The sequence below is a fragment of the Stenella coeruleoalba genome (genome assembly GCF_951394435.1).
Source record: "Stenella coeruleoalba genome assembly, chromosome: 9".
NCBI classification, from domain to species: Eukaryota; Metazoa; Chordata; class Mammalia; order Artiodactyla; family Delphinidae; genus Stenella; species Stenella coeruleoalba.
This window is the reverse complement of record NC_137155.1, coordinates 17,252,238-17,270,624: the sequence shown is the minus strand read 5'-3', so window position 1 is coordinate 17,270,624 and position 18,387 is coordinate 17,252,238. Positions and strand designations below refer to the sequence as shown.

The window sequence follows — 18,387 nt, the reverse complement described above, 5'->3', positions numbered from 1 at the left end:
TCTAAGGATGTCTTTAGGGTCTAGGTGTCTGGACCCGCTTGTACTGCATTATCCCTCAGGCCTACCTCATTCCTCAATGGGCGTAGGGACCTCCCACAGTCATCATCAGCTTTGCCCCTGCTCCCACCTGCCATTGCTCTGGGTTTCTGGTGGGACCCAGTGGACCTGCTTGGTCTAGGCTCGGTTGCCTCTCTGAGATACATAAGGTGTTCTTAAACCCAGCTGATGATTAGAGCCACTAGGGGAGCTTTCAGAAAGTGTGCATATCTGGGCCTCAGAGCAGACCTGTGGAGCCCAGGACTTGAAGGCAAGAACCCAGCATCTGGTATTCTCTGCACCCCAGGGGTAGGCCCTCTGGTATGCAAGGAGCACACATTCAGGAAGACTTCAACTCACCATCCAGGGTACATTCCCAGGGCCCACATACTGTTTCTGTGACTTCCCTGCCTATCTACCTGCTCCCTTGACTTCCGGTTCCTCTTTAACAGCTGTTGCTTATCTGTGCCTCTAAGCCTTGCCAGTTGCTTACACTTACAGAGCACGTAGTATACACCGGACACTGCGGAAAGTGCTTGACATGTGTTTACTCTTGTAATATTCACAACAAGCCAATGATGTTATTTGTATGATTATCTCCTTTGTACAGGTGGGGGAAATGATGCAAAATTTAACAGAGAGGTGAGACAACGTGCCCTGGGTTGTACAGCTACTGCTGTGCTGAAACTGGAAGGCAGGTAGTCTGGTTTTAGAGCTCTCATTATTTTTTTAAACAGCTCTATTGAGACATAATACACATAGCATATAATTCACGCGTCTAAAGTACACAAGTCAGTGGTTTTTACTCTATTCACATACCATCACCACGATCTAATTGTAGAATGTTTTCATCACCCCAAAACAAAACCCCAAGTCCATTAGCAGTCGCTCCCCTGTCTCCTATCCTCCCAGGCCCTGGGAACCACTGAACTACTTTCTGTCTTAATGGATTTACCTATTCTGAACCCCTTCATATGAATGGAATCATATTGTATTTGGTTTTTAATGACCGGCTTCTTTTCACTTAAGCATAAAATTTCAAAGGTCACACATGTTGTAGCACGGATCAGTACTTCAGTCCTTTTAATGGCTGAATAATATTCCACTGAATGGATATACTACATTTTGTCTATTTGTTCATCAGTTGACAGATATTTGGGTTATTTCCACTTGAGAGCCCTCATTCCCAGCCTCTCATAGTCTATAGCCTTTAATGATGAGGATGACCAAGCTATTTCAGATTTTCAGATGTTCTAAAGCACGTTCAGTGGCTTCCCTTGTGGTCCAGTGGTTAAGAAGCCACCTTCCAATGCAGGGGACTTGGGTTTGATCCCTGGTCGGGGAACTAATATCCCACATGTCACAGGGCAACTAAGCCCACACGTCACAACTACTGAGCCTGTGCGCTCTAGAGCCTGTGCCACAACTAGAGAGCCCACGTGCTGCAGCTACTGAGCCTGCATGCTCTGGAGCCCACACACCACAACTAGAGAGAAGACCATGCGCTGCAATGAAGAGCCCGTGTGCTACAGTGAAAGATCTCGCATGCCACAACTAAAACCTGACACAGCCAAATACATACATACATACATACATACATAAACATTAATTTAAAAAATGAGGGCTGTTTAAAAAAAAAAAAGCACGTCCACATCCTGGTCTCTTAATTGTTACTACTAAAACTGATATTATCACTATTAAAATTGCAAATCCCTATTCTAGAAATAACATCACAAAGAGACAGCAAGGTTAACTGCTGATTTGTCTGAGATCACAGAGCCAGAAAGGATGAAATAAGAACTTGACTCAGGTCTTCCCATTCCCAGTGTCAGGCTCTGTCCCCTACACTGCCCTGCACATCTACTCCTGCTTGCATGAGCCCCCAAATCCTCCGCTATCATACCTGCCCTTCCCACATTCCATGTGTGATTCAAGCAGGGCTGTCAGTCAAGGAGGAGTTCCATCCTGTTCCTGACCTCTAGAAATGGAGGATTTCTGAGCCTCTCCACTGATCTAGGTCACGTGTTCAGTGTACAGTCCCAGTCCTGGTGCCCTCCTGGCACCACAGCCAACAGCTGCCCAGGACCCCATGTCGGTACTAGGATGGGCCACAGGTTCACACATCCTGAAGCTGTTCTCAAGAATTTGTTGCTGCTCTCCAGAAACTACCCAGTATTATCAACCATCCCCTGCAAGAAGTCGCTATTCTCCAACCCAAACTGCTCACAAGGGCTGTTCCCACAGAACACAGCAATGCCATCTCTGTGGCAGAACCTGGCTCCTCCTTGACCCTCTCTGCAGGGTGACCTAGCCATAAGGTTCTGGGGTCTCTGGCCCAGACGTCTAGTCACTGTTGGCCTTGGGACTCAGTCATGCAGGGCTTTCTGAGGGTGACGTCCAATCATGCCAGAGGCAGGCTGCCCTACTTTTAGACAGAGCTGCTGAGACTTCAGGGGTGGGGGGTTAGGTGGATTAATAACGCTGAAGGTGATGATGATGACGACAAGTCACATCTATGGCGCATTTACCATATGCCAGGAATTCCCCTAAACATTTTGTGAACGCGTTCATTTAATCCTCATAACAATGCTATGAAGTGGTACGCTATTATTACTTACATGTTAAAGGTGGGGAAACTGAGGCATAGAGATGTTGAGCAACTCGCCCAAGTTCACACAGCTAACTGGTGGCAGACTTGAGATTTGAGGTCAGGCAGGCTGGCCCCAAGAACACTTGCTCATCGCCCCCAAGCCGCGCTGCCTCACTGTTGCCTCCCAAGAGGGATATCCAAGCCTCATCCAGCAGCGCATGTGGCTCACCTCTGGAGCAGCACCAAGAAGGAGAGCTCCGAGGAGTCAGGGAGGCGGGACTAACGGACATCCACGAGAGCTGTAAGGGCAGGCGCTCTCTGAGGCTGCATGGCGGCCGCGCTTGCCCCCCTGCCATTGGCCCATCTCTGAGCTTAACACCGCTCTGTCCTCATCTGCTGTCGTGAGCTCTGTGGACCTTGTAAATTTGGTCAGCCTTGTCCAGAACAACCTCAAACTTAACACACCTAAAACTAAACTTATCGTCTTTTAGCAAAACTCTGCAGCCAGATTGCCCACCATCAGAGAGACTCCACCACTCCCAGCTGTGATCTTCGGAGTTCCTTCTCCTCCCTGCTCTGGTCTCCTGATGTGTGAAAGGGGGAAGTTTTTCCAACCTATGGTTATTGCGATGATTAAATAAAATACTCCACAAAATGTCTTGGCCAGAGCCTTGCACATGAACGTTTAATTAATGCTGGTAAAGACAACAGCAAAAGCAACTTTTCCATGTGTTGGCAGCAACCTAATTCCTTTGGTTCCAAGATATAACATTTTAGACCTTTTTTTTTTGATGGTACGCAGGCCTCTCACTGTTGTGGCTTCTCCCCTTGCGGAGCACAGGCTCCCAATGCGCAGGCTCAGCGGCCATGGCTCACGGGCCCAGCCGCTCTGTGGCATGTGGGATCTTCCTGGACTGGGGCACTAATCCATATCCCCTGCACCGGCAGGCGGCCTCTCAACCACTGTGCCACCAGGGAAGCCCTAGACCTTTTTTTGACTGTTCTATTTTCTTCCTCTAGGGTGTTAGAGCCAGGCCCCAAGGAGAAAGGCTGTCAATAGGTAACATTGGGGTGAAGGATCTGCAAGCATGGAGTTCAGGAGAGGACTCCAGGCTTAGGTAGCTGGAAGCTAGGGTGTAAATCAGGAAGCACAGAGGACTGTTGTGACGGGGGCAGCTCTGGTGGATACACATTCACTGAACAGTTTTTGACATCTAATGATAATAAAACTCAGCACTTGCTGGGTGCTCGCTCAGCACCAGACAGGGATCAAAGTATTCCATGGATTAGCTCATGGAGTCCTCCCAGCAACTGCAGAAAGCAGATGCCATTAGTATCCCCACTTTACAGATGGTAAAATTGAGGCACGGAAAGGTTACGTAATGGGAAGGCTGAGCTTTGAAGCCAGTCAGTCTGGCTCCAGAGTCTACACTCTTGACTCCTATGTTATGCTGCCTCTCACCTCCCATGTGCCAAGCAGAGAGACAGGTCATCTCCACTTGTGTGGAGCCCAGGCTGACCCTGTTCATTGGTGGTGACAAGATTACTGTGTTTTCCCCTCTCAACCCTCCTCCATACGTGCCCCCTCCACTGCATGTGCTCATTCACATCTGTGGCCATCCTCTCCTCTCATAATCAATCCAGATCGTACAAAGTCAAACACAATGCCCACCACCTCCTCCATGAAGTCCTCCTTGACTAAACACATCTCACAACGAACTTTTTTCCCCATGATTTTCCATAGTACCGTGGTCTAGCTCTTTGTTATAATACCTTGTATTATACTTCAGTTGTTTAACTAGGGCGAGAATTATTTACCTAATGATAGTCGTGTGGAAACAAAATCAGGGAAAGGTCAGGTAACTTTCCCAAGGTCACAAAGAAGTCCAGTGGTGGAAACTGGATAGGAGCTAAGTGCTTTTCTCAGTAGAGGATACTGAATGCCTCCCTGCCTGGCCCCAGTTGTATTAATAACCAAAAGGTTCTTCTATGAGCATAAATTAAGATATTTATGAAATTTAGTCCTTGATATCTCAAAGGGCTCTGGGCCTTCTGGGAGCTCCACAGGCTAAGTTGGTGGCAGGGATGTGCATATAGATGTGCGAGGTCACAGACTGGCCTCCAGTTAACCTCAGCAGGGCCCTTCTACCATGGACCACAGGGGTTCCTGCTGGCAACAGTCTAGATTCTGGTGATATGTCTCTGGCCCTGGTGCTTGGTGCCCCTTCCACATCTCCACTCCAAAACACTTGTCTTGCACAGGACACATTTCTGACAGTGGAAGAATGTGTGGAAATGTACCAAAAACCCAAAGAGCCTGTTGGTGTAAGTAAATATCATTTCTTATTTCTGCAGATGTATCCTTCTCTTGTTTATTCTTAGATGTGGCCTTGGGAAACTTAGAGGGGAATGATGAGTCAAGACGTAACTTAACAGCAATCCCAGGGAAGTGCAGCATCTTAAAGACAAGAAAATCAAACTGTATTCAGGGTAGCTAAGGGACTTGCCTAGGAGCCTACCCCAAGTAGTGATAGGTTTTAAATTTTTCGGGCTTTCCATCTCCAGTAGATGGAACTAGGATGTCTCCTGAATATTTGTCTTTCCTAGGAAGAGCAGTAGCCCACAGAGGAGTCCATTTAGTGAAGTGTCACGGGGTTTATGTCGGAAAGACACAGGCAAAACAACCAGTTCCCCTGACAGTGAGTGAAAGATGGTTTCCAGGGTGCTGGTTGCCTCCTTCCTAGTAATATCCCTTTGCAAAATGTGTGCATACAAAACAGATCTTCTTTCACATGGTTACTAAGAATTGTGCATTTGCTTTTAGGTTGTCACCACCGGGAAGGAACAACTAGATTTTGAAACAGGACCACACATATTTGATTTGCAGATTTGTGTGAAGGATGACATGGGTGTCACTGACCTGCAGGTCCTGACGGTCCAGGTAACAGATGTGAATGAGCCGCCTGAGTTTCAAGGCAACTTGGCAACAGGTAAGACACACCGGGGTGTGCGATGCAGCCCAGACGGTGGCATCAGGCAGGACGCTGGGTGACAGAGTGAAATAGAAAAGTAAATAAACAAGCAGCTGTTTCCCTGGAAAAGGCAACTGCTTAATGAGTGGGGAATAAGTGAAACGTCCGCCAGCCCAGGACTCCCAATAGTAACACCCAATAATTTACAAAGCCCTTTCCATCCATGGCTTCTCTTGGGCCTCTCCTGGGGAGGAACCTGGGGCTCAAGGACCTTAAGTGGATCATGCTGGAGGAAACTGGGCTGAGCCCGTTTACAGGCTTAGCACTGGATACCGGCCATTGACTGACTGGTTCATTCCCCGCATGGATGCTGACCCCTCGAGGGGACTGTGTATTTGGGGTCTGCTACAGGGTAGGGACAATACAGGGGACCGGAGCATAGGGTAACATCCTGCGTGATCTCTCCCTGGCTCATGGCTTTGAAGGCCATCCATACACTGACAACTCCCAAGTCCACTGTTATTTTTGTTTGTTTCCTATTTTTTGGACTCAATCATCTTTATTAACCTATCAATGTCACATTTTATATCAGTACATACTACCTTGTTATTTTTTCAAAGAAATCTACTTTAGTACATCATATTAATAGTAAAAAGTCAAATAAGATGGCTAAACATCAACCTAGCGTATTAATGTCCTCTGGACAAGGCAAGCTAGAAACGCATTCACTTTACACACATGTAAGGGTAGTGTTCCAAATTAACTAAGAAGCTGCTACACCAGCTTCACCCTTGAACTCCTGACTCAGATAAAAACTGTCCTACCCAACATCTCCATTTGGATGTCTAATGGACATCCATGATATTGTGATTTATAATAAGAAACATATCTTTTGTCTTTGTTCCCTCCTGGCACAGATCCTAAAATCGTTGGAATGTCCTAAGTGATGAGTGATAAAGGTGTTTTTTCTTACATTAATGAGGTGACTTTTGGACCCCACCTAAGGATGGGTGTTGCCCACTAGAGAAACCAACCATACGATTAGAAGGTTGGACAGTGGAGAGGGGGGAGGGGCTGGAGATTGAGTTAAATTGGGTTCAGTCACTAATGTCCAATGATTTAATCAGTCGTGCCTACGCAATGAAGCTTCCATAAAAGCCCAAAAGAACAGGGCTCAGAGAGCTTCCGGGTTAGTGAACACGTGGAACCTGGGGAGAGTGGGTGCCTGGGGAGGGCATGGGAACTCTCTACCCCTTTCCCATACTGTGCCCTACGCATCTCTTCCATCTGGCTGATCCTGACTTATACCCTTTTATAATAACCCAATAATCTAGTAAGTAAAATGTTTCCCTGTGTTCACTAGACAGCAAACCCCTCTAGCAAATTATTGGAACCCGAGGAGGGGGTTGTGGGAACCTCCCATCTAGAGTCGGTTGGTCAGAAGTACAGGTGACCACCTGGACGTGTGATTGGCATCTGAAGGGGCAGGGGCTGTCTTGTATGATGGAGCCCTGCAGCTGTGGAATCTGACGCTATCTCTGGGTAGACAGTGTCAGAATTGAGTTGAGTTGTGGGACACGCAGCTGGTGTTGGAGAATTGCTTGGTCGTGTGGGAACCCCCCTAGACACACACTGGAACTGGTATTAGAATCTGACATCTCAGACTTAATGTGCCCCCAAACCACTCCTGACTCCCGTCTCCCTCCCCACCATCCCAGCCCAAATCTGCCTCTCTCATCTTTCCCATTTTAGTTACTGGCAACTCCATCTTTCCAGTTTCATGGGCCAAAACCTCGCAGTTACCCTTGATTCCCCTCTGTCTTTCACACCCAACATCAAACCCATTAGGAAATCCTGCCAGCTTCTAAGTTTATGCAGAATCCAACCTCTGCCCAGCAACCCCAGCATGGCTCGCCGGGATCACGGCAGTGGCCACCTAATCGGTCTCCTGCTCTGCCCTTGCCCCCTCTAGTTGATTCTTCTTACGACAGCCAGAGGGATATTCTTAAACATTGGTTAAATCAAGGCACTCCTCTGCTTAAAACCCTGCAAGAACTTCCCATCTCCCTCACAAGGAGAACCAGAGTCTCCCTAAGGTCCTATCAGATCCGATGAGCCCCTTCCAAACCCCATCTCCTCTCCAACACATCTCCCCTTCACTCCTCTGCTGCCGCAGTCCCGGCCTTCTCACCCGTCTGTGAATATCCCAGGCACGCCCTACCCCGGTATCTTTGCATCCACCGTTTCCTCTGCCCCTTCCCCTGAATCTCTGTCTCCTCCTTTAAGAATCTTGACTCCAATGTCAGTGAACCTTCCAGAAGCACTCTATTTAACATGGTAACCCAACTCACCACATGCCTTATCCCTGATTCGTCTCCGTAACATTGCTCAGTAACATTCATGTATTTCATTCATTTATTTTATTTTCTATATCTCCCCACTAAAATGCAGGCTTCATGACAGCAGGGTTTTGTGTTTTGTGAATGGCTGTACTCCCAACATGTAGATCCGCATTTGGTACATAGTGAGAACTCAGTCAATATTTTTTTGAATGAAAGCCTGAGCAGTGATCAAAGCAAATGTACGCTGGAGCTTGGATGTAAGATGGCCTGGGTTTGAATTGTGATTCTATTACTTAGAAGCTGAGACAACCTCACAAATTCTCTGAGCCTGTGTCCTTGTTTGTAAAGTGGAGATAACTACAATACCTACTTTACAGGGCTGTTGTGAAGACGAAAGGAGGAAACATAAGTCCTCAGCATAGTGTCTCCAAAAGAGTGAGTTAATGTTAACGTTCTCAGTCATCTCTCAGAAAGCTTCTCAGAAAGAGATGCCAGGACAGAGCATGGCGGTCCCTCGGGCAAGGCTGGTGGTGCTAGTGACCCTGTCTGCTCCCTCTTCACCCTGCCGGCTGAGAACTCTGAAGTAGACGGAATCTATGTGTGGTCCCTTTCCTGAACCTTGGTAGCCCTCCCTCTCCTTTTTTCCATATTCTCTCTGTTCCACTATAAGGCCTCTCATTTCAGGAACTCATTTCTGCTGAGATGCTAAGTGCACTTGAGGGGTGACCTAGGCTCGGTTTAGGAGGAATTTGCACGTGAAAGTGGATCTGGAACTCACACTGGAGGTTCCCACTGGGTTACTTTCCACCTCTCTGTCCTTATCACTCCCCTCCCCCGCAAACAATAGTACCCTAGTTACCTCTCAACCCGGGAGATACATAAAGACTTGACACCAGCTTGGTCAATCCTAGCTCTTTCTTAATTCCCATAAATGGATCCACCCATGCAAGCTGGTCAGTGGTCTTACTCATGGCCTTAATCACTGCTTTCTTCTTTCCCCCAGTGCTTGGCTCGATATGGCTGTCCTGGTTTGGGAATTCCTCGTTTGTTTTATTTAATAAAATGTTTCTTTTTTCCCCTTTGCATGCTGGTATAGGTCTAGACCTCTACATAGTGGAAGGAGCAAAGCCTGGATTCATTTACCAGGTGGAGGCCTTCGATCCAGAAGACACAAGGCAAAACACACCCCTCGGTGTAAGTCTCCTTGCTAAACTGCAGAGGGGCTTTTCTGTGTGGTCTTTGACACAGGAGCCTGGAGTCTCAGCGGGGTGGGCTGGGTGGGGGCAGTGGGAGGAATCTGCTGTCCACTGCCAGGCACAGAGCCCCGGGGAGGCTGGAATGGGTGAGGGGCTTCTGGGGACAGACACCCCACATTAGATCCATGGCTCTGTGTGATCCTGGACAAGTTCTTAATCTCTCTGAGCTTCAATTTCTCCATCTATAAAATGGAAGAATAATAGTATAGCACCTACCATAGTAGGGGGATGGTTAGTATTAGATAACACACATAAAGCCACTTAGTCCAGTGCTGGTGTATCAAAATTGTTCAATATTTTTTAAATTCTAAGGTGATAAAAAACCAGCTATATTATTCTAAAAATAAGCATAAAATGTATACCTCAAAGGCAGGCATTAACACTTCCTTTTCAAGAGATGAAGACAAGCTGCTTGGAGCCTAGTTTTAAAAGAAAATTAGAAGACAGTCCCAGGAGTTCCGAAGAAAAGGAGGATTTCCACAGAGAAAAGCAGGAGACTGAGTCCTGCAGCATTGCCTCGTGGTTCAGTCTGAGACTGCTGATCCCCACCTTTTTAATCAGTTTCCTTAAGGGGGCTGCCAGTGGAGCTCTTGTAACCACTAACACTCAGGCCAAGAAGCCTCTTAGCTTATCTCTGGGCAAGGATGCCTCAGCTCCCAGCTCTGCCCACCGATGGGTGGGTGCACAGCTCCCAGCTTGTGTACCCAACGCAGCGGGGCAGCCCAGGCTGGAGAGGAAAAAACCAAAGCTAATGCCACCTGTCTAATCTTGGAGCAGACAAAACTCCAGCAAACCCACCGTACAGAGAAGAGAATTCTTGAACTATGACACCTGGGGAATCGGCAACGCCAGGAGGCTGTCTCTGCCTTTGCTGCATGATTTGCAGCTTCAACTGGACTACTTTCTCTAACAGGAGGGAGCTTTGGGAATGAACTCCAGAACCAATAGAATATGGTTCTACAGGGTTCGCAACAAAGCTGTTTTAAGATTATTGAACATATCTTAAGTTAGGGAATAATTTGTTATCATTGGAAGGCAATCCTTCTGTCAAAAAAACAACCAATCAACCCATTCGTTCATCCAAGATTCTATCTGCATGAATAAGTGATTAACATGCAAACACTTAGTGGGTCCCTACTACCTGCTAAGAGCAATACTAGGTGCTTTAAATGCGTACTTATTAATAACACACTTGTTCTATAACTTACAAATGTGTTTGTCTGAAAGTAACAGAAAACTTAACCACAGTGGTGGATATGAGATTTGTTTTCCTTCCATAACAAGAAGACCAGAGGCAGGCATGCAAGCAGTCCAGGGCTGGCACAGCTGCTACTCTCAGCAACCTTGGCTCTTCCTATCTTTCTGCTATTTCATCCAGTGTATGTTGGCTTTGTTCTCTCTTTGTTAACCTCATGATTACAAGATGGCTGCTGTACCTCCAGGCTTTACCTCTAAGTTCCAGGCAGGAAGAAGAAGAGAAAAAGAAAGCAGGATGGGGTACAGGATAAAGGAGGCAGGCCAACCCAGTTTGTCCCCCCCGCCCAGTTTGGTGGGGAAACCAAGACCCTCCTGGAAACCCTACCCAGGGGTCTTCTGCTTACTTCTCAATGGCCAGAACTGTGTCTTATGGCCACTGTTGCTTGGTGGTGACCAGGGGAAAAGGGATTCTGGATGGACATTAAGTCAGCAACCCAAAGCACAGTACCACACTTATACATTTAATTCATTTCAACATTTGCCAAGAATCCACTATGTGCCAGGCTTTCTATTAGATGCTTTGGATACAAAGACGAATAAGACACATCTTTGTACCTCAAGAAGTTTACAGTCTGGATGGGAGACATTCATGCATACACCAAATAATGATAATTCAATAAGATCATTACTATAAAGTTTGTACAAGATGCAGTGGGGGCAGAGTGGAAGGAATCTCGGCTGTGAAGAAAAATATTTATTTTTAAATCTCCATTTCAATATATATTTCGAAAATTAGGCAGAAGGAACAAGGTCATGGCCCTTTCAAAAATACCTCCTAAGTCAGGTTGTTACCCTTTCAGATGAAGGGAAGCAGCCCAGGTGGGGAGCAAATACAGTAGGTGTTGCTCCCTTAAAAGAAAATGTAATGCCATCCAAAGATATCGGAGAGCAGCTGCAGGCCCTTGGAACCTGGAGCCGGGTGGCTGCAACTGTGGCTTCTGCAGTGAGTTTAGGATTGTTTGGGGAGGGGGCACTGCAGCAGAAATCGTTAATGAAGTATTTAACACCTGTGCTGGAACTGACAGCTGCACAGAAAGTCAACAGCCAGTCCTCAGGAGCAGTGAACATAACCTAGAAGGAACCTTTCTCAGACTAGCAAAAGGTAATAACAGTTCAGGAAGTAACATGCCACGGCCTTTGTACATAGACATTTTATTCTGCCCGCTTGGTGGTACTAAATGATATATTTTGCTCCCTACAAGGAGAAAGGAGATGGGTTAATTTGCTATTGACCAAACCTGTGCTTCTCAACCTTAGCTGTAAATTGAAACCACCAGAGGAACTTGCAAAAGCACAGAGATCTGGGTCCCACACCCTAAGAGTCTGATGTGATTGACCTGGGGTGTGGCCCAGACATCAGGTTTTTAAAGCACCCCACCCAGTGATCTCTTGTGCTGCCAGGGCTGAGAACCGCTGCTTTTTTTTTTTTTAATCGAAGTATAGTTGATGTACAATATTATAGGTTACAGGTGTCCAATATAGTGAATCACCATTTTTAAAGGTTATACTCTATTTAGAGTTATTATAAAATATCAGCTACATTCCCCGTGTTGTACAATATCTCCTTGTAGCTTATTTAATACCTAATAGTTTGTACCTCTTAACTCCCTCCCCCTAAATCGCCCCCTCTTCCCTCTGCCCACTGGTAACCACTAGTTTCTTCTCTATTATCTGTGAGTCTGCTTCTTTTTTGTTATATTCACTAGTTTGTTGTATTTTTTAGATTCCACACTAAGTGATGTCATCCATTACGTGTCTTTCTCTGACTTATTTTACGGCTTTAAGACACTGTTTCCCACACTCCCCAGGTCTCTCCCTTGGAGTTTTGGATTCTGTGGGTCTGAGATGGGGCCAGGAATCTACAGATTTGCCAGATACCTTGGGTGACTGTTCTGGTCAGAAAGGCTGGGAACACTGCTTTATGAGTGCTTCTCACTGGGTGTTCAAGCCCCTGCATGAGAACATACCTAGGATGCTTCAAAAACGCAGATTCCTAGACTCTGCATCGGAATGCTGAATTGGACCACAAACTTCCCAGGTGATTCTGACGCATTCTGCCATTGGAGAACCACTGACCTGAGTAAACAAGCACAGACTTTAATAAAATACCAAAGCATGTGCAGGAACCCACCTGGGCTTGGTTTGTGCCTGTCATCTTACCTGGTGGGTTCCAGGAGTCACCTTGCTCATGGCAGCGACTAGAGGAGGAAGGATAAATTAAATATTAGCTCTAGGACACCTCCGGAACCTGCAACTCTTTTACAACAAATCCTCCACCCTCATCCAGCTTAATAAAGTGAAACTGTGTTTGTCACAGATGGTGCAAAATTGGGGCTAATACAGAAACCACTGGTATTTGCTCCCTCCCTTTTAAAGAAAGTTCTAAAGCATGTGGTTGTACATTGTTTGGACCCGCACTGACCAATAGAGCTAGACTGTGAGCCAGAAATTAGTGCTGTGCCTTTAAATGTTCTAGTAGCCCCATCAAGAAGGTAAAACGAAACAGGTGAGATTCATTTTAATACAGTTGAACTCCATATATCCAAACTATTATCATTTCAACATATAATCAACATAAAGATGACTCGTGAGATACTGTACATCCTTTTTTTCATAGTATCTCTTCGGACTCGTGTATTTTACACTTAAAGCTCATCTCCTTTTGGACCAGCCACAGTGCAGATGCTCTGCGGTCACAGGTGCCCGTCGCTGGTGGCCTCTGTGCTGGACGGTGTGGCTGGGGCCCAGCATTCGCTCCCCTGCCGGTGCACCTTCTGTGCTGTGATGGGTGCAGATGGAGGAGGCTCAGAGGCAAAGCATCAGGACACAGAGACGCGCAGGACGGTCCCTGTGTGAATAATTAGATTTACTGGCATTTCTGCCTGCCCTTTCTCCACCTCCTGAAGGAGGCTCTCTGGGGCCCACTCCCTCCCACCCAACTCCCACACTCCCCGCCCCTCATGCTTGGAAATGGCCACCGTGACTGCAGCAGAGCTTCCTTGGAGACTCGAAGGACGTTAATCAGTTTCGCAGCTGGAGGCAAAGTGATCTAGTGCAGCAATTCTTCCATTAAGGGGCTTTCTCTTGGCCTTTCCATTAGGGAAGGACTTTTGCATAAAGTGAAATGTGCTTTGTCTCCACCAGGGCAGACAAAGGATGAAATTAAAAGAGCAATAACCTTGCTACCAGCTGGGCTACCAGGAGGGCAGCAGGGGAAGCAATTCTCTCTCCACCTCCATCTTGCTCATGGCTCTGAGAAGTGGCATCACCTTGCAGTCTTCCTGAGAGTAGAGTGATCAGCAGATGACTGTCAGTCCCACTGGATGGAAGTTTTCAGGTCCCCTGAGCAGCCCCCTATTTCCTGGCGAGGGAAGGATCTGAGGCCCTCGCCTGGGCCAGGTAATGCCAGTGAAAATCAAGGGATTCTGCTCATCGCCTTCCACCCACCCACCCACACCCCTACTATTCACTGCCCCCCAGGCATCTGCCTAACTCAGGAGTCTCCACTGGAAGTCTTTACAAAACGCTTTATACTCCAGGTCCTCGTGAGAATGCTTGAGAAGGGAACAAGCAGTGCTATTTGAAAATTCCCACTCCAAATACACCACCACTGATGATGGTTCATACGTCGGGAGAGATACTTCCTCAAATAGAAGGGCATCATTGTTCTTAAGATTAGTGACGCCTGAATCAAAGAACAGGACCCAGGCTGATCACGGAAGAAGACTGACAGAATACAGGAAGATCTGCAGCTTCCTCAGTAAAGGATTGCATCCTTTACATATCTATAGCATGTTGCATTTATACATGTGGCTCTTCTTAAAAACAAATATTTGTCTATAACCCACCTAGCTCACCCTCATGATAATAACACACACAAGCAGAGCACAGTTGAGTTAAGGGCTTGCAGTAGGTTTTTTTATGGTAGCTGTTTTTTTCCTCCTAGGCGCCCTTCCCTCCCACTCCCATCCCCCACCTCCCACCTCTGAGCTGCTTTGGGGTGGAATAGGGGGAAAAGAGAGGAATTGAGGCTTTTATAAAACATTCAGCTTACACTGAAAAATAATAGGACCGTGGCGTCATCTTTATAACTTGCCCTGGCCCAGTAGAGAGATGCTGCCTGTCTGGGCCCTCTGGGTGGGCTTGGGGGCATGTTCTCAGTGGCTGGTAGGGTCATTGGCACTCCCCGGACTTGGGAGGAATAAAGGTCCTGCTTCCCCCTGGAAACTTGGCCCCTGGAAATTGACTGCTCTCTTCCTACGAGCTGGGAGGCTGAATTCTTGTCGCTTGATTCCACTGCAGGCCCGAAAGCAACCGAGGGCTGCAAATCAGCACAGGTTGGATCATTATTCGCCCGTGACTCCAGCTGTAGCGGCGGGGGCGGGGGCGGGGGCGGGGGCGGGGGGGGGTGCCGGCCCGGAGGTGGTGTGCCCTCCCCAGGGAGCCTGACATTTCAGGAAACTGGGCCAGCTCCCTCGCAGCCTTTTTTCTCTCCGCACCGGTGGCACAATAAAGGATGAATGGGGCAGGAAGCCTGCTCATCGTTCTCCACCCCGAAGCTCTGTGTCCGTGAGCAAAACATTGCCGCCAAGGGGCTGCAAAGAGAGAAACCTGGGGTGACGGTAAAGGAATATTCCCTGCGGGGACGCTCGAGAGCTTGTCTGACAAGCATTTGTTCACAGAATTGATCTGATTACTCAGGACTTTTCTTAGCCAGTATTGGAGCAGAGAGGGGCTGCCGTTGCTTTTCATCCTATTTAATTTCTGTTTTCCAAGAACGAATATCAAGGGAGCAGCTTTGATTAAACAAGCCTTTAAAAAGGGAAGAGAATGCCAGGTTTTACAGAAAGCTTTGCTGAGTCGCTGGCAAATGGCCACATGACATAATATTTTTAGTCTATGGATATTATCTCCTTTCTAAGTACCAAACTGCTATTCCCATTAACAGAAGCTCGTAGGTTCAGGGATAAAGGAAATTAGCCTGGCTCTAAAAGAAAAAAAAAATCGGGATTCCAGGAAATCAGCCTCTTAATAAAAATTTAAAAGAAATTCCACGTGTTCTAATCCTACAGCTCTCTCCCCTTTCTGTCTGCTGCTGTTGCTTTTTTCTTGCTTGCTGAGCCTGGAGGACGATTTCATACCCAAGTCCAGCATTACCAAATTGAAACAGACTTTTTATAAAGGTTGGCAACGTTTTTGTTGTTGTTGCCTTTTTAAGATCCTTTAAGGTGGGAATGGGGGTCTCAGATGGGAAACACGCGAGAAGAAAGCCCCAATATTGAACATTTAACAAATATTTATTGAGCACCTAGTATGTGTTAGGCATAGGGATAGAGCAGTGAATAAAATGAAGCCCCTTCCCTCATGGATCTCACATTCTAACTGGACAGTAGTAGTTAACATACATGGACAGCTTCCCTCTGCTAGGCACTGTTCTAGAACTTTACGTGATCTCCCCATGGGGCATGCCTTATTATTATTCCTCTTTGTTGCACAAGCTCTCATAAAAGGGTAGAACCAGGATTCAGATTCAGCAGTCTGGCTCCAGCCTGGATCCAGAGCCACTTCACGACTCAACTGCCCCAATGTGTGACTCATGTTCCGGATGGGTCTAAGAGGCTGCCTTCTCTGTTGCCCTAATATCCTATATTTATCCCTTGTGGAGCACCTGTCCCACATCTTCTCTGTATCTTCCTTCGATTGACCATCATCTTTGGCAGAGCAGGGCTGTCTGTCATCTCCATATCCCAAGACCTTGCACTGTTTGGGAAACAACCAGCTCCTATCTCCTATCTCCTAGAGCATTTTAAAACACATGTGGAAAGGCATCCCGATTCAGGTGCATATAGTAAATGCCTTGCCGGGGTCTCTGAACTCTGCCATTCCAGCACATCCAGCTTGAGCCTCTGACATGTGGATATGTGAGGATTCTCTGCAGGAAAGGCTCTGCTCACAGAGCCAGGACAGCTCCACGCGCTGCCAGCTGCAGGCCCGGGCAGTGAGCTGGAGAGTTGGTGGGGGGCTTGGGATTTAAACATCACACCTCTGAGTGCTGTCAAGGTGCTTATACAATTTGGAGGGCGGGGTAGCTGGGAGAAGGGCACTTCTTGGCATTGGCCAAATATTTCCTCTTAAAAATGGGTTGGAAGCACCTAAGTAACCAGCAAGAAAGACTTAGTAAAATAAGCCCTTACAGTAGAAGGCCATATCATCATTAACCAACCAGTCTATAAAATGAGACAAGAATATGGGCCAATGCTCAAGCTATAAATAAAAAGAACAAAATATTATAATTGTGGTTAGAACATCATCTCAATTTTTTGGAGGGCGTATGTTTGCATAGAAAAGAACAGAAGACTTCATGAAAACGATGAGATTTTACAGGTGATTAATATTTTCTTTTTTAGACTTTTTGGTCCCAGTTTTTTGGTTAAAAATATGTTCATTACAATTAGAAAAATGTTATTAAATAATAAACGGACAGTAAACACTTTAAAAAATCGTTTAAAAATCTTTCATTGGCCCCAAAGGAGAGCTTTCATCTATTTTCTGTGCGTTCTCTCTCCTCTACGGGGAGCTCAGCTGCGATCACAACACAGCAAATCACTGGGTTGGAAAGCTCGGCTGACGTTTCCTTTGATTCTAGACTTCAGGGGCTGTGGCTCTGGTTGCATAACCTCCACTTATGATCTGATCCAGAGATCATCCCTCACCCTAGTGGGAAATAATGAAACCTTCTGCCCTTAAAGCCCTTTGGAACAGATGGCTATAAATACGTAAGCCTCACGTGTTGCCGCGCAGCCCTTCACGTTTTCCAGTGTGCCTTCCGATTTAATCCTTACCATAATGCGGACGAGCTGTTGGTGGACTCAGCCCTAAGTTACAGGCAAGGAAGGGACTTGTCCCAGGTCCTGAGGTGAGAACCAGAGCTTGGACTCAGCTCTTCTGATCCAGGGTCTTCCCCTGCTTCTTGACTCCTCGATGGGAGCAAGGAAGCTATTCTGACAAGCGCCCGTGGACGGACAGGGGTGGGCCTCCTATGGGCTGGCCCTCAGTGGGATGTGCAAAGAAGCCTGTGTCCTTATCAGAGCAACTGGTGCTGGGCAAGGGGTCCTCAAGACAGCTGGGCTGAGCACTGGGAACCAAGGAGGACAGACCCTCAACTCCCCAGGATGTGCAAAGGCTTGACCAGAGGCCATAGCCCTGAGATGGGATGTTAAAAAACGCGTCTACATCCCAAACCAGCTTCCAACTTGGACTCTAGTACCTGCTAAGGTTCATTCTCTCTAACGCTTGTCTCTTTCCTTTTCCCTGCCATCATTGTAATGAATGATGCTTTGTGAACATTTTCACACTGCACCGTATCCTGAGTTCTTTTAAGGAAAGAGACCAGATCGTATTTGCTTTAGTACTGTCCTATTTCCTAATGCATGGGAGCTGTGTTGAAAGAGTGTTGGTTAAAGCCAAGACACCAAATCAAAGCCAGAAGTTGTCCTGGGAAGCAGAAGTGAGAATACAGTGATGGGGATAAGTATGCTGGACTCAGAAGCAGGGAGCTGTTTATGTGTATTTTCTGTAATTGAAGCAGGATCCAGTGACCAGCTTCTCAGGGTGTAGCCGATCAGGGTCAGAGGCTCAGACCAACTGATCCAGAGCCTTCTTGAATCAAGAACCATTAAGCCTGAGAACTGCCCATTTGGGCCTCATCCTGATACATCAAAAATGTTGCGCGAGGGTTTCCCTGGTAGCGCAGTGGTTGAGAATCTGCCTGCCAATGCAGGGGACACGGGTTCGAGCCCTGGTCTGGGAAGATCCCACATGCCGCGGAGCAACTAGGCCCATGAGCCACAACTACTGAGCCTGTGTGTCTGGAGCTTGTGCTCCACAACAAGAGAGGCTGCGACAGTGAGAGGCCCGCGCACCGCGATGAAGAG

The 18,387-nt window shown here is 47.1% G+C and overlaps 2 protein-coding genes across 11 annotated transcripts in view; one reads left to right on the top strand and one right to left on the bottom strand.

Moving 5' to 3' along the window:
* ATXN7L1 (ataxin 7 like 1) overlaps positions 1-18,387 on the bottom strand; it is a 402,335-nt gene that overhangs the window by 335,875 nt on the left and 48,073 nt on the right. For 9 of the 10 annotated variants that reach the window (XM_079931849.1, XM_079931850.1, XM_079931852.1 and 6 more), the window contains 3 exons: positions 12,614-12,651; positions 12,421-12,529; positions 5,547-5,670 (listed from right to left, as the gene is read on the bottom strand). The gene's annotated coding sequence lies outside the window, so the exon portion shown is untranslated. Of the gene's footprint in view, positions 1-5,546; positions 5,671-9,083; positions 9,224-12,420; positions 12,530-12,613; positions 12,652-18,387 lie in introns of those variants that run through there. The other variant, XM_079931851.1, reaches the window with a different exon arrangement.
* CDHR3 (cadherin related family member 3) overlaps positions 1-18,387 on the top strand; it is a 69,181-nt gene that overhangs the window by 15,265 nt on the left and 35,529 nt on the right. The window contains exons 3-4 of the mRNA XM_079931854.1: positions 5,451-5,616; positions 9,037-9,134. Coding sequence (XP_079787980.1) covers positions 5,451-5,616; positions 9,037-9,134 — 264 coding nt within the window. The remainder of the gene's footprint in view (positions 1-5,450; positions 5,617-9,036; positions 9,135-18,387) is intronic.